General features: G+C 41.6%; 1 protein-coding gene across 2 annotated transcripts in view; it reads left to right on the forward strand.

Moving 5' to 3' along the window:
• The first annotated feature begins 4,020 nt into the window (after nucleotides 1-4,020).
• Nucleotides 4,021-13,883, forward strand: part of RELA (RELA proto-oncogene, NF-kB subunit) — a 34,396-nt gene continuing 24,533 nt past the window's right edge. For both annotated transcript variants that reach the window (XM_073658430.1, XM_073658429.1), the window contains exon 1: nucleotides 4,021-4,220. In XM_073658430.1, coding sequence (XP_073514531.1) covers nucleotides 4,214-4,220 — 7 coding nt within the window. In that variant the 5' untranslated portion in view covers nucleotides 4,021-4,213. The remainder of the gene's footprint in view (nucleotides 4,221-13,883) is intronic.

Below are 13,883 nucleotides of genomic sequence, written 5' to 3' on the forward strand. Positions count from 1 at the left end.
ACTATCAGTATTTGGTCAGTATTCGATCAGTATTTTTTCTCAGGAGTAGAAGCCAAAACCAGGTGAGGAACAATCAGAGAGAAGGTATAATAGTAACAAGTCACCAATTCTGCATTTATCACCCACTCCTGGTTTTCGCTCCCACTCCTGAGAAAAAATTCTGACCAAATACTGATAGTGGGGCCGTGTCCAAATAATCAAAATACCAGAATTTGGTTTTTCACTCACCTCATCACCCTGAAAAAAAAAGCAACAAAAAATGAACAAAACATCCCTCGCACATCTACAATGACGGAAAAATAAAATCTTTATGGATCTCTGAAACTGCGACTTATCGAAGCTTTTTAGACTATGTTCACATGTTGCCTTTTTGCTGCGTTTTTTTTCCCGCAGGCAAATCCTGCTCTCTTGTCGGTAAAGAAGCAGCGTCAAAAAAGCCGGTTTTGTTGCGTATTTGTCAGGGTCCATTTGTCTCTTGTGCATGCTGATAAAGTTTAGTGCATAAAAAAAACAGGATTCAACTTCCTCAAGTTTTTGCACCAAAAACGCAGCAAAACCTGAGACCTGCATTTTTTGCTGCATTTTTTGCATTACCAATTGCTTTCTACGGGTGAAAAAAGCTTGCAAAAATGCTGAAAGAAGTGACATGCTACATTTTGCAAAAACGCAGCAGTTTGCCAAATCAGTCAAGGAAGAAAAAAAACAATGTGTGTGCATGAGATGAAATCTCATAGACTTTGCCGGTACTGTACAACGCAGCTTCAAATTTGCCTGAAAAAAAACAAAGCAAAAAAAATGCTTCAAAAACGCAACGTATGAACAAAGCCTTATGCCAGAATACTGGCGTAAAAGCTTCGATGAACCAGGCCTTTGGTTTTCATGCCAAACCGCTCACCCTAGTATTTAAAAGCTGAACACCTAAAAATGTTTTGTTTGTTTTTTAACATTTTTTATATTTTATACCTTAAAAAATGTTTACATTTTTTTTACCTGTTCCTGAAATCTTCCGCATCCTAGTTACGTATGAGAAATCTGATGACACATTAATTTCAAAAACTGACACAAAGATGGTATTGGTACTATAAAATGCAGTGTTTTTAATGCACTAAAAAATGCAGCGTATGAACATACCCTAAAGCTACATTCCCACGATGAGCTTTTGGTGCGTTTTTGATGTTGCAGAATTTCTGTACCTATTGTTCAAACTTGTGTTTTTTCATTGTGTTTTTCTGTATTTTTTTAATATGCGTTTTTATTGCTTTTTTTTGGCTGTTTGGTATGTCATGGTTTAAATAAAGCTGCTTTGCTTTTGATACTTCTTGTTTTTTTGCTTTGACAAAACTTTTTTGCTATACTTCGATGCGGATTACATGCATTTTTGCCATGGAAACGCACTAAAACACATGTGCGTTTTTTTGCCTGCAGAACTTCCGCACCTAATGCAAGTCTATGGGGAAATTCCGTACAGAAAACTCAACGTATTCGCAAGAGAAGTTGACATGATGTGGAATTGAAAAACGCACCGCAGGTCAGTTTATGCAGCGTTAAATAGAAGCCCAGTGGGAGAGAGATTTCTATAAATCCCATCCACTTTGCTAGAACTGTAAGACGCTGCATTTTTGATGGAGCAAAAACACAGAGCGTCAAAAACGCACCAAAAGCTCATTATGGGAACGTAGCCTAAGAGTTCAAAGTATTTGTTAGATGTCTCACAATTAAAGCACATGAACATTCTGGAAGCCGGTAGAGATATGTGAGACACGAGTAGCCATGGGCACCTTTACTACTACACCTGAATCTCATTATTTTAGTTGAGCGATGTGGGTATAAATACCAGTTACTTTCCACTGAACCTTGGATGAAGAGGATCTGTGAAATCATCTTGGTGATAGTTGTGCAATGAATGTTTGACATTTATTTGTTGTGGTAACTTTTTGCTACTCTTGTATACTTTTTTTTTTCCTTGCTGTTTTAGCCTGATTTGTGTTGTGTTACCCTTTATTGTAAATTTGTATTTTGATATCAGACTAAGCTTGCAGTCATAATAATTTTCCATCTAATATTTTATACTATGGTGTATATGTATATACAAATATCAAAAAAAAAATTGTCTTCCCATTGACTAATATTGTCATAGCACAAAACGCCTGAGTGGTCAGCTCGCTTCTTTTGGTGTTTTTGGAAACTGGAAGTTGTTAAAATGCCTGAACGTATGAACACCAATGTTGTTTGAGTCTACGTTCCCTGATGAGCTTTTGGTGCATTTTTGACAATGCCGAATTTCTGCACCTATTAAAATTTGGTTACTTGCGGTTTTTCATTGCGTCGTTGACTGTTTTTTTTTTTTTTGTTTGTTTTGTTTTTTTGTCGCTTGTTGGTGTTATGCTTTACATAAAGCTGCTTTGTTTTTTATATTTCCTGGTATATGGCTGAAAAAACTTTGCTATACTTAGGTGCGGATTACATGCATTTTTTTTTCGTGTGTGTGTTTCTGCTGTGGAAACATACTAAAAAAGCATGTGCGTGTTTTTCTTTTTTTGTTTTTTTGCTGCAGACTTTCAGCATCTAATGCAAGTCTATGGGGAAAATCCACCCAGAAAACTCAGCATACCTGCAAGAGAAATTGACATTATGTATGTATGTATAATTTTATAAAAAAAACACACAGTGGGCATGAGATTTCTATAAATCCCATGCACTCTTCTGGAATTGTAAATAGGGTACGTACCCTATCAGTAATTGCAATCTGCAGCGCCCAGATGTTGTAGCATAGTGGATGGGGTTTCAAGAAATCCCATGCCCACTATGTCTCCGTACTCCTGTGGATCACCCGCAGACACGGACATGCGGCGCATCTTTACAGACGGCAGCATGTCAATTTCTCTTGCAGAGACGCTAATGTATAAGATGCGATGAATGGTTCAATGAACACATGCGGACTCACCTGCGTGCAGCGCTTTGGACGCAGCATAAAGTATGGTTCGTTCAAAGCGCTGCCAATACCGACCGTGTGCACATACCCTAACGGTTCTGATGCAGCGTAAAAAAAAAAAAAAAACACCAAAAGCTCATCGTGGGAATGTAGCCTTACAATACAAATAAATATAGAGTCTTTCAAGAATCAGTAAGTTGCAATATATTCCTTATGTGAACCAATAAAAAAAATTGCACATTGTATTGCAGCGTGCACATAATGTCAACGAATAAAATATCATAATATTTATCCCAGACAGAAAATTGTATTGCTTAAGAATTGACAGCTCTTTAAAGGTGGGGAGAAAAATGTAAAAAGAGAGGCTGTCAACTACCCCCCAGGGCCACAACGATCTGGGTATAAACATACCTACAATACTTTGCAGGAAAGGTGATAATGTGCTGATCGGTGGCGGTTGGCTAGCTAGGACCATGGAGCGGATGTGCACATACCTGACCGCCTCTCTATTCATTCTTTGCCGTATAAAGCTGCGCCAAAGGGTTAAAAGTGCCCAATTCTACTGATCAGTGAGGGTCCCAGCGATCAGACCCCCACCAATCAATAGATTGTTTTCAATGGAGAGTCCCTTTAAATATGGCCTCTATGCTAGGCCACTGATCAGCAGGTTCTCGGTGTGCTTCCATTGGGGAATGTGAAAATCCCCAAGTTATTTGATTTCAAGGGGCATTTTTATTTTAGAGCTGTGCACAGCTACAAGACAGATGATTCCTTATTTTGCAGTTTACTGACTCTCATTTGTGCACAAACAGCCTGGTAAGAATAGTTCTCCTGTTCGCACCAAACATGGCCACCAAAACATCCGCGTCACACCGAGAGCAGTTTTTTTCAAAGTAGAAAGGAACAAACATTTTTTTTTTCCTTTTTTACGTTTCGGAAACGAGTGTTAATTTGTCCCCGATCCCTGGCGACTTCCCGCAGTTCGCATACTTGTTTGAATCGATCTACGAGGGAATGCGACGTCAGGGCCGCTGATTGGCTGCTGCCTAGGACGGGAGCACGCGCACTCATCAGGGCGTTCCATCAATTACGTCATTTGGGTATTTCCGCAAAGCTTCAAGGGACTGTCTGCCATTTCTCGCGTAAGAGGGGGGCGTGGGTTTAAAGAAGCCAAAGTGAAGTGGAAGGAGAAGAATTGATTTCGATAGCTACAACTGTTAAATTCAGGACGTAAACGGTTCTCCCCTATATCCCGGCCTTGAAGGGCTGACTGCACTGAATATGGAGGGTAAGGGGGGGATTTAGGGAGTGGGAGTCTGTGTGTCGGGTACAATCCCTGTAGCTGGGCCTGCTCTATGGGCTTTCAATACTGTTTGGAAGTTGTCTTTTGGGAGCTGATTATACCTTCTCTATGGTTGTGTGTTTGTAACATTGTGTGGATGGTTGTAGAAATGACACAAGTTGTTGGCTCGATGCTCCAAAATAGCAAACTTGTCTCCAGCTGCTGCTCCTCCTCCTGAAATGTCTTATTATAGGCAGAATCCATGGAAATACTTCAATCTGTTACTTTTGTTTACTAGAATTGTTATCATTTGGCTGAATATTTGTAAATATTTTATCTTTTTTATTGTTTATTCAGTAAATATTGGGTGGAGTATTTGTAAATATTTTACCATTTTGAAAGCAGGTGATGAGTTACTTTTCCTGTATCTTTAATTTCCCTGCTAAATGCACCTCACCCCCCACGTATGTGTCCTGTCCGTGGTTTATGTGGCCACTAAAAAATCTTGGAAACAATTGTTTTTTGATCAGAGTCCCGGATCTGAATTATTCATACACTTTAGCTTTTTTAGGCCTCGCTCAGATGTATGTGTTGTGGTATCTGAAAAAAAAAACCAAAAAACGATACAAGTACCCATTATAATCTATTGGGCTGTTCACATGTCCATGTTTTCTCAGACAGTGACTGTACAAAGCACATGGAGACGTTTTTGTTTTTCCGGCAGCACAGACAACAAGGGCCAATACAAGTCTATGGTTTCCGTGAAAAACACGTACAGGACACGGGTGTTTAAAATTGCAAAGGCTAGCAGAAGCTATATATATAACCAGGGATGCATCCTTTTGTTATAGACAGCGCCTGCGCGCTGTGGCCAGAGTCAGAAGGAGGCATCCAGACCAGGAGGAAGACGAGTCTGGCGCCGGAGTCAGCGATTGCGCCTAGCGTGATCTCTATCCCTATTTTGTTGAAGACAAACTCGCACACAGTGTCTTCAACAAAATGGCGCCGGATAGCGTGGTGTGTATATGTGTGTGTGTGTGTGTGTGTGTGCACATGCTGACTCCAGCGCCATTTTATTTAAATATTTAACGCAGACGACGCGCTTCAGGGGAAAGGTGAGTAGGAGTGTTTGTTTATGGATGGACGGATCAGCAGCGCTGACAGGAACGGGGGGAAGAATATGCAAGGATGGGAGCGCATGCTGGCGGGGAGAATAAAGTTAATTTTCTCCCTGTGGAATTTGGCTATTAATCTGCAGATTAACCGCACATCTGCAGGTTAACAGCGTTATTTCTGGTGACAGGTTCCCTTTAAAGTTGTAGCACAATACCTCCAATAAAATGGCGCCGGGCTCGGCGTGTGCGCATACCACGCTATCGAGCGCCATTTTTTGAAGACCCTCTGTCTGTGATTTTGCATGTACAGCATCCTCAATAAAATGGTGCCGGATAGTGCGGTATCTGCACACTCTGACTTCGGCGCCATTTTATTGAAGTACTACAATGTCAACATAGTGGTGCGCACCCATCGCCATTATCCCTATTGCCGGCGCGTGCTCATGGTTTTGTTGACATTGGCGCCATTTTATTAAGGTAATGTACTACAGAGTCAGAGCATGCACATATCGTGATCTCCGGCTCCATTTTATTGAAAACACTGTAGATGCTAATTCTCAGACTCGGGGTCTTAAAAATGGCGCTGGAAATGTACCAATAAAATTGCTCGACAACCGGGTGTAGAACAGGTTCAGTAGCGTGTGTGTGTGTGTAATTTTTTTAATTTTTTTATTCATACATGAAAATCACTGATAGTAAAAGCTGACATGCTGATGACACGCGGACCATTTATTTGCGAATGTAGAAATTTACTGACGTCTGGATAAACCAATCCTCATGTATATATTGACACTTGGGTGATTCGTTTCCATGTCTCTTGTTAAAGGGTTGTTTTTCTGCAAATTGTGAGACTGACAGCAAGGAACTGGACAGTGTCAGATTGGTTAGACATATCTGCATATAGTAATGCCAGTTTTATTCATAAATTTCCAGGAATAAAAAGGAATATCACACTACAATGTGATGAGAAAATATGAGCCAGAACTATTAATTCAAAGTACAGGCAATCACAAATAGCGACTTGTCCCTAAATGGAACAAACATGCAATTTTTAGTTTTGGTTTTGAGAATGATGGAGCTCGTCTAGTCACATACTTTGTTTTTGAGCTGTCATATGCTGTCACCTTGGAAACCGGGGGCCTAGAAGCGGCGCATAGTGTTACTTATTTTGTTTTTGTACACTTTTATGCTCTATTTATTTTAAAGAATTTCTTTAAACCGATTACGACCAACAACGAAAATATACTTTGGTTTTCGGTACCAGTTTCCGCTCTGCGATGTTCAGTCTTGTTTTCGTCAACCTGATCTCACAGGTGCTGCCAGCCGAAATCCAACAGCAAGGAATAAAGCACTAATGATGGAAGAGGTAAAAATGTCTCTGTTCTCTTAAACAGAGTCCTAGACTATTTCCCAAGAAGGGGGGGGGGGCTGAGAAAAAAAAAATTGTTCTTTAGGTCCATTTCATACATCCATGAAAACCCGAGTACCGATTGCTCGAGGGCCGGTTGTCCGAGGCTGAGCTAACTGCTTCATAAATGTCTATCAAGTAATTAGCAAAGATTGGGAGACCTCGCTGTCAAGTTGCGTCTTCCGATGCAAGAATTGTTGATGACGTTTCAATATTCAATATCGATATTGCAGCACTAATCCAACGGAACTGTTTTTTTTGTTTTTTCTTCAGGAAACTCCGATTCTGCAGCATGTCTTCACATGATCACAACCTTCTGGCCCCCCATAACAGTCAATACATTGTGGACAGCACATTGATTGTCTCCACAGGAGGTTTTTTTTAAGTTTTTTGGTGACAAAATCTTTAGAAAAAGCAGCTAACCAGAAAAAAAAACAACAATGTTTTGTCCACCCAAAACACAAAATTGTTATTAAAGGAAAAAGGCCAAGTGTGGGAACTATCCCAAAGGGGGGAAAAGGCTGGAGATTTATCCTTAAAGGACTTGTCAACTACTCAGAAACCCCCCTTCTAAAATACTGTATTCCCCTCTGTAAAATAAGGTATTCCCCTCTCACACTGGCGCCATTCCAGTGATGTTGGCACCAGGTCTCCTGGCGTTTGCGTGATATTGGCACAATAATCAGTGTCTGCTAATGGGTGGATTCACGCACACTTCCCTTGGACAAAACTTGAGAGTTGGAGGAAAACATGAGAACTGCAGCCCCTTTGCGGTCGCTGATTGGCGGCAATGCTCACATATCATAACAATGTCCTGTATTAAATCTCAAAATCAAACCGTGACTCCAGCGTAGGAGAAAGTGATGATGTTTCACCAATTTGGGAGAAAACTACACTTATCTAGTGGGGACTTGGAATAATGTAACCGGTCTATAGAATAGAATTTCTCTTTTCCTTCTCAACAATTTCAGGTGATCATTCAACCAGCAAGACTTCTTTAAGAAGAAAAAATTACCCCAGCATGTAGCTTCATTTTTTGTCAGCGACGCGAGTGCTCCAGTTCCAGAAGAAGAGCCAGGAAAATGCCTTTACTTACAACTACACAATGCGCATAGAGATGTTGGGTCCATAAAACTAAAGTTTAGTGTGCGCTATATTAAAAGCATAGCTAGCTGAACGTTTGTATTTTTTTTTACACATTAATAAAAGATAAAGTCCTTTTAAAAAATAATTCAGTGGTTACATTACTAATCACAAAGCCCCATAACAATTCTTCAGGTTTTCTGTAAAGTTGTCTTTCTAATCTACCTTCTGACCTTTATACTCTCTTCTGCTCTAAGAGTCTTCATGTAGGTTATGATAAAGATGGTAAATGTCCTAAGAAAAAGTTAAAAAATCATCATCACTTTCCACTTGGGCGATTTTTCTCTTGATTGCAAGGACGACAGCAAATCTTGCCAGAACATTCTCGTTTCTCAGACTTGGGGTGGATAAAACTCGACTTAAGTTGATAAAAATGGTAACCCAGCTAAGACTTCCAAAATGAGAAACCTTTAGGAAAGACATTTCTGTGCTATCAGAACTTAAATGACCGCCCGCGTTCAATTGTGGCCTGAAGTAATTCAAAACAAAGAGGTTGTCCAGGACTATTTTTATTTTTTTTTTGTTTTTACCATGGACCTAAAAACTAGCAGATAGGTAGTTAACAGAGGCAACTACCTGTCTGCTTTACCCGGCGCAGGCTTGGAGAGGTCCCAGACCGTTCCTGCCTGCGATTCAATTCCTCCACATCAACAGAGCAGCTTTTCTTCTGGGCTTCTCTGTCGGCTCCCCGCAATTAGGCTGCGGGGAGCCAACTGTCAATCAGCCTGACGTCGGCAGTCACTCCCCATCAACAGAGCGGAAGAGAAGTGATGTCAACGGAAGCTGCTGAATTGCCGGCAGTAGCGGTCTGTGACCATTCTGTCTTGGCAGAGATTGGCACCGGGCACAACAGGCAGGTAGTTAGCAACTACCTGCCTGTTAGTTCTTAGCCCCATTGTAAAAAAAAATAATCTAAATGGTCCTGGTAACTCCTTTAACATGGACACTTGCCACTTGAAATCAGAAGTGGTCATCCTTAGACTATTATTTATTGAAAACTTTTTTTCATCTTATGGTTGAATTTAGAGGAGGATCCTTTAAGGATGGGTAGCGCAGCATTGAGATCGAGCCATACATACAAGATGTCAGGCTGGTTTGACAAATTTATTTTCAGTGCGTTTGGCTTGTAGAAAAAAAATATATTTTTTTTCTTCGAAATGAGCATACAAAGTTGGAAAAATAGCAGCAACTCTATTAAAACACCATGTAAAAATCTTTTCAGACAACTACTCATTGGCTTAGCTGGAGCTGTGGACATTATTTGCCTCCTGACATCTTAAAGATTTGCAGAAACAAGATTTATCGTTGGTGGTGGGGGGAGGACTCAAAATATCTTTCAGGAGGAGGACATTAAAATACGAAAACTGGTCTCGCCTGTAATTCAGTTATGATGGCATCTATTTATACTTTGTTTTTAATGCTCAATACATTTTTTGCAGACCCTAAACCAGTGTAGTTACTTGGAAGGAACTGCTGAGGTTGTGGGAGAGGCTTTTTATTCTTTGTTCCTGTCCCTACAGCGATCAAGGGCCAACCTCCATGAGATACAGTCCTAGTGGACTCATGAAAACTGAATTATGAGTGAGTAGAAAAAAATGGATAAAGCTAATGATTTCAAAAGTACAAGTAACTTAAATTGTCGGAAACCCTAATGACCTGTGCTATAAACCTAAACAGGAGCATTTTCTTGGCACCGTGGACATGCATTTAATTTGTACTTCTGGCCACCCTCCGGAGCGGATTGGGTGTCGCTTGTCGGACTGTGACCGATCTGAAATTAACTGTCTAGACAGCCTACAAGCCTATGCTACTTGACACAGGCCTTAAGAATGGTCCATCGATGGACTGCAATGTTGGTCGTCTTTAACATTATGGATACTTGCCTTAAGCTGTTCTTCCTCTAAAGAAGATAATTATTGAGTGTGCCTTTGATTACTGACCATATAACGATCTAAGCATACATCCTCACTAGTATCTGACCAACCTTTTTGGGCGGGGAAAAAATGTGAAGAATTAGAAAACTGCTCTAGAAGAGAATTTTATGCGGAGAATAACTGTATTACTGGAATCCGTAGCGTCCTCTGCCTTGGTAGCAGTTGTAGGGGTCTTGGTGGGGATTTCTGAACTTATAGAGATTTGGAACTCAAAATGCATAAACACTAAGTAGAATTGTGATGTAGTGCTTTTTGAACGCCTGGGATAAAAATGAGGCAATTCGAACCTACCAAACTAACAAGGCACTTATATTTGATGGCAACAAACTATCAATCTTTCCCAACTATTCTGCTGAGGATTCAAGCACGAGAAGAACCTTTTGGACATTTATGTGGCTTCTAGCAAGAAAAGGAAAACGCTTTTACTTGATGGACCCTGCAATATTTTTTTTTTCTATCTTTTTTTTTTTTTTTTTTTTTCCTTTATTAAATAATTTTATTGATTATAACGCCAGCATATTCTGCAGCACTTCACAATTAAGCTGGGGCATGTACAGACAATATAAAGTAACAGACGGGTTCTGACCAGAAGTTTGCATATCGCATAAAGGACCTCCGTTCCCGGTGCAGATACCAGCAAATCCTCAGAACTCACAGTGCCTGCGCTGGAAGGATTCTCATGTCTGCGGTCACACAGAGCCACTGCAGACTTGTCATTCTAGACCGGACAACCCCTTTAAGCTAAACGGCATATGATTTTTGCAGGGAGCTACATCCCCTATATAAATGTTTATGCAATTTAATTGGCATTTGGGGGTGACAGACTCCCTTTAGGTAAAAAATTATTCACCCGACAAACAAAATTTTTGCTTGTGCATCAGGTGATTGACAGCCTGTTTTTAGATTTTTGTCAGCATTGTAAATGCACCTCAAAGAGTAACTAAACTTTTATGAGATTTTTTTTTGTTTGTTTTATTCCCAATAATTCTGAGCAGATTGGTGGGGAATCTGGTCCTGAAACTCCCAACCACAATTGAAAAGACCTTTTTAGAAGAGTGCACAGAAAGCGGATGCAGTAGAAAGCCATGATCCTGTCTCCTAAGCTGTGCACTTCCAAGATGTCTTTTGAGAAATTGGTAGGAATCTCAAGACCCATACCCGCACCAGTGTGATCAGAATTAATGAACCTAAACCATATAAGATAACTTTTGGGAGATAAGGTATTTTTAAAATAGTTAAACTACATGCACCTCATCAGTACTGTGGTTCCTATATGGTCCTCATCTGATGATGGCTGGTAACAGCAACTCCTAGTAGCCCTTACCATTGTTAAAGACCTACTGGGAGCTGCGGTTTCAAGCGATATAATTGTATATTGGGCTGACCTGACATTGCAATTGATCGCTGTATTAAACTTGGTGATGTAGTCGTGTACCGATGGTGGTTCTGGTAATATAGTCGTGTAGTCTGTGTGTGAATGCCTATGAGCAGGGGTCTCAAACTCAGCTGGTTATATGTTCTGCACACGGAAAAAAATTTAATTTGGGGGGCCGCATTCTTTGCATGACAAAGTGACATTTTTAGTGATAGCATTTTTTTCTATACACCTTTTGAACTGGTCCTCATCTTGTCGTAATGCCCCGTCCTGGTCCTCATCTTGTCGTAATGCCCCGTCCTGGTCCTCATCTTGACGTAATGCCCCGTCCTGGTCCTCATCTTGTCGTAATGCCCCGTCCTGGTCCTCATCTTGTCGTAATGCCCCGTCCTGGTCCTCATCTTGTTGTAATGCACCGTCCAGGTCCTCATCTTGTCGTAATGCCCCGTCCAGGTCCTCATCTTGTCGTAATGCGCCCCGTCCAGGTCCCCATATTGTGGATATGTCCCCTGTGCCGTTCTTCACATACACATCAGAAAAAAAAAAAGATTCTTCTCACCTGTCCTCGGTTCCCTCGGCGTCCTTTCTGCACGTGCGGCCCACACGAACCATAGACCCCTTGACGATCGCGTCCCGGTCCAGGAGCTGCCGACAACTGCTCTTTAGTTCAGTGTATTGCCGTGCAGAGACCGTCTCTCTGCAATACCAATGCCAGCCGCCGGCCTATCATCTGCGCATGTCAGTGACGTCATACGCCGCTGCGCTGGGACGCAGATGTCTGCTGCTGGCCTATGATAGGCCGGTGACTGGCATTGGTATTGCAGAGAGCCGGTCTCTGCACGGCAATACACTGAACTAAAGCGCTGATGTCCGCTGCTCCTGGACCGGGCCGCGATCGTCAAGGGGTCTATGGTTCCTGCGGGTCGCATGAAGCAGCTGGAGGGGCCGCGTGTTTGAGACTCCTGATCTAAAGGGTATGTGCATACGATGTCTTAGATATCTGCGAATCCTGTGAGTTTTTCAGGCTGAAGACTCTTTAGGAACACTGTCGTGTTTTTTTTCTGTCCTAAAGCGGCTATTTTTGCTTATTTTCCAGCATCTTTTGGCAATCGTGTTTGTGTGTTTTTTGTTTTTATTTGAATTGTATTAAGTACTAGTGAGTGGCTTCCTAGTGATAGCTGCCCAAAAAATGTTGAGGTTACCTATTTTAACCGCTTGGCATCTTTTGAAAACCTGAAGTGGTTAAAAGAAGCTTAAAAGACTGAACATATGAATAGCAAATGCAGACGCTCATTCTTTTTAGCATTTAATTGCCACTTTTTCAGGCGGGTTACGGAACAGATCTGCCTTTTAAATAGATGTTGTGCACACATACTACTAGTTTGACCTATCAGTAGGGGGCGTAACAACTTGAAATCCATAGGGCAGCATGAACGCCAATTTCGGCCCTGCGAGTGAGGGTCCTGCTTGCAAGTTACAATTTATAAAAAATATATATATATATGGGGATGCAATTGTTTAGAAAGAGCTCCTGGGAAGGGAGGAGAGCCAGGCGGAGGTGACCGAGCGGACCGGGAGGACCAGTAGGAGGCGACCGGAGGGACGAGCACAAGAGAGCGCTGTGGCAGCGTGCAGTGCCGGCCAGCGGAGGGTGCCAGGTGGTGGTGATCAGGAGGACCGGTAAGAGGCGACCGGAGGGACAAGCGCGCTGTGATAGCGTGCAGCGTCCCTAGAGGAGGTGAGTGAGGGGCAGGAGGCCACGATAAGCGGCCCTACTGAACCCAAGTGTGTACGGTACTGTATTGTATTTGTATCTGTATTGTAATTGTATTGTATTCCCTAGTCCATATTTAATTGATTACCCCCCCCGTCCATATTTAATTGATCACCCCCGTCCATATTTAAATTGATTCCCCTGAACACCCCCGTCCATATTTAACTGATCCCTCTGACCACATTAAATTGACCCCCCCGTCCTCATTTAATTGATCCCCGACCACCCCCGTCCATATTAAAGTGATCCCCCTGACCACATTTAAATGATTGACCCCCCCCAGCCCATAATTGATTGATCCCCCTTGTCCTATTTAATAGATTCCCCTTGTCCACTTTTACTCATCCCCAGTCCCTATCTATTTGCCTTATCCCCCACCATATTTAATTAACCCCTGTCCATAATTAATTGATTGATTCCCCAGACCACAATTAATTATTTCCCCAGTCCATATTTATTGATATTATTGATACTTATTGATCCCCAGTCCTTAGTTAATTGACCCACCGTCCATACATATTTATTTGCTTTACCCCCCATCCTATTTAATTAAACCCCCTGTCCATAATTAATTGATTGAATCCCTAGTCCACAATTAATTATTTCCCCAGTCCATACTTATTGATCCCAGTCCATAGTTAATTGACACACCGTCCACACTTAATTAATCCACCTGACCCACTCAGCTGATCCCCCGTCCATACTTAATTGATACTTAATTGATCCCCCGTCCATACTTAACTGATCCCGCGCCGATATCTAATCGATACACTTGCACATCCCTAATTGATCCCCGTCCATACACCTATATATAAATAATTGTGTTTTGTACTTGTACATATATACTGACTGTATCCCCATATTTAGAATGACGTCCATGTTGGCCGGAGCCGTGCAGTGTACATCTTGCGCAATGTATG

This window comes from Phyllobates terribilis, unplaced genomic scaffold, assembly GCF_046119375.1.
Source record: "Phyllobates terribilis strain yellow unplaced genomic scaffold, ASM4611937v1 Scaffold_13__5_contigs__length_258822181, whole genome shotgun sequence".
Taxonomy (NCBI): domain Eukaryota; kingdom Metazoa; phylum Chordata; class Amphibia; order Anura; family Dendrobatidae; genus Phyllobates; species Phyllobates terribilis.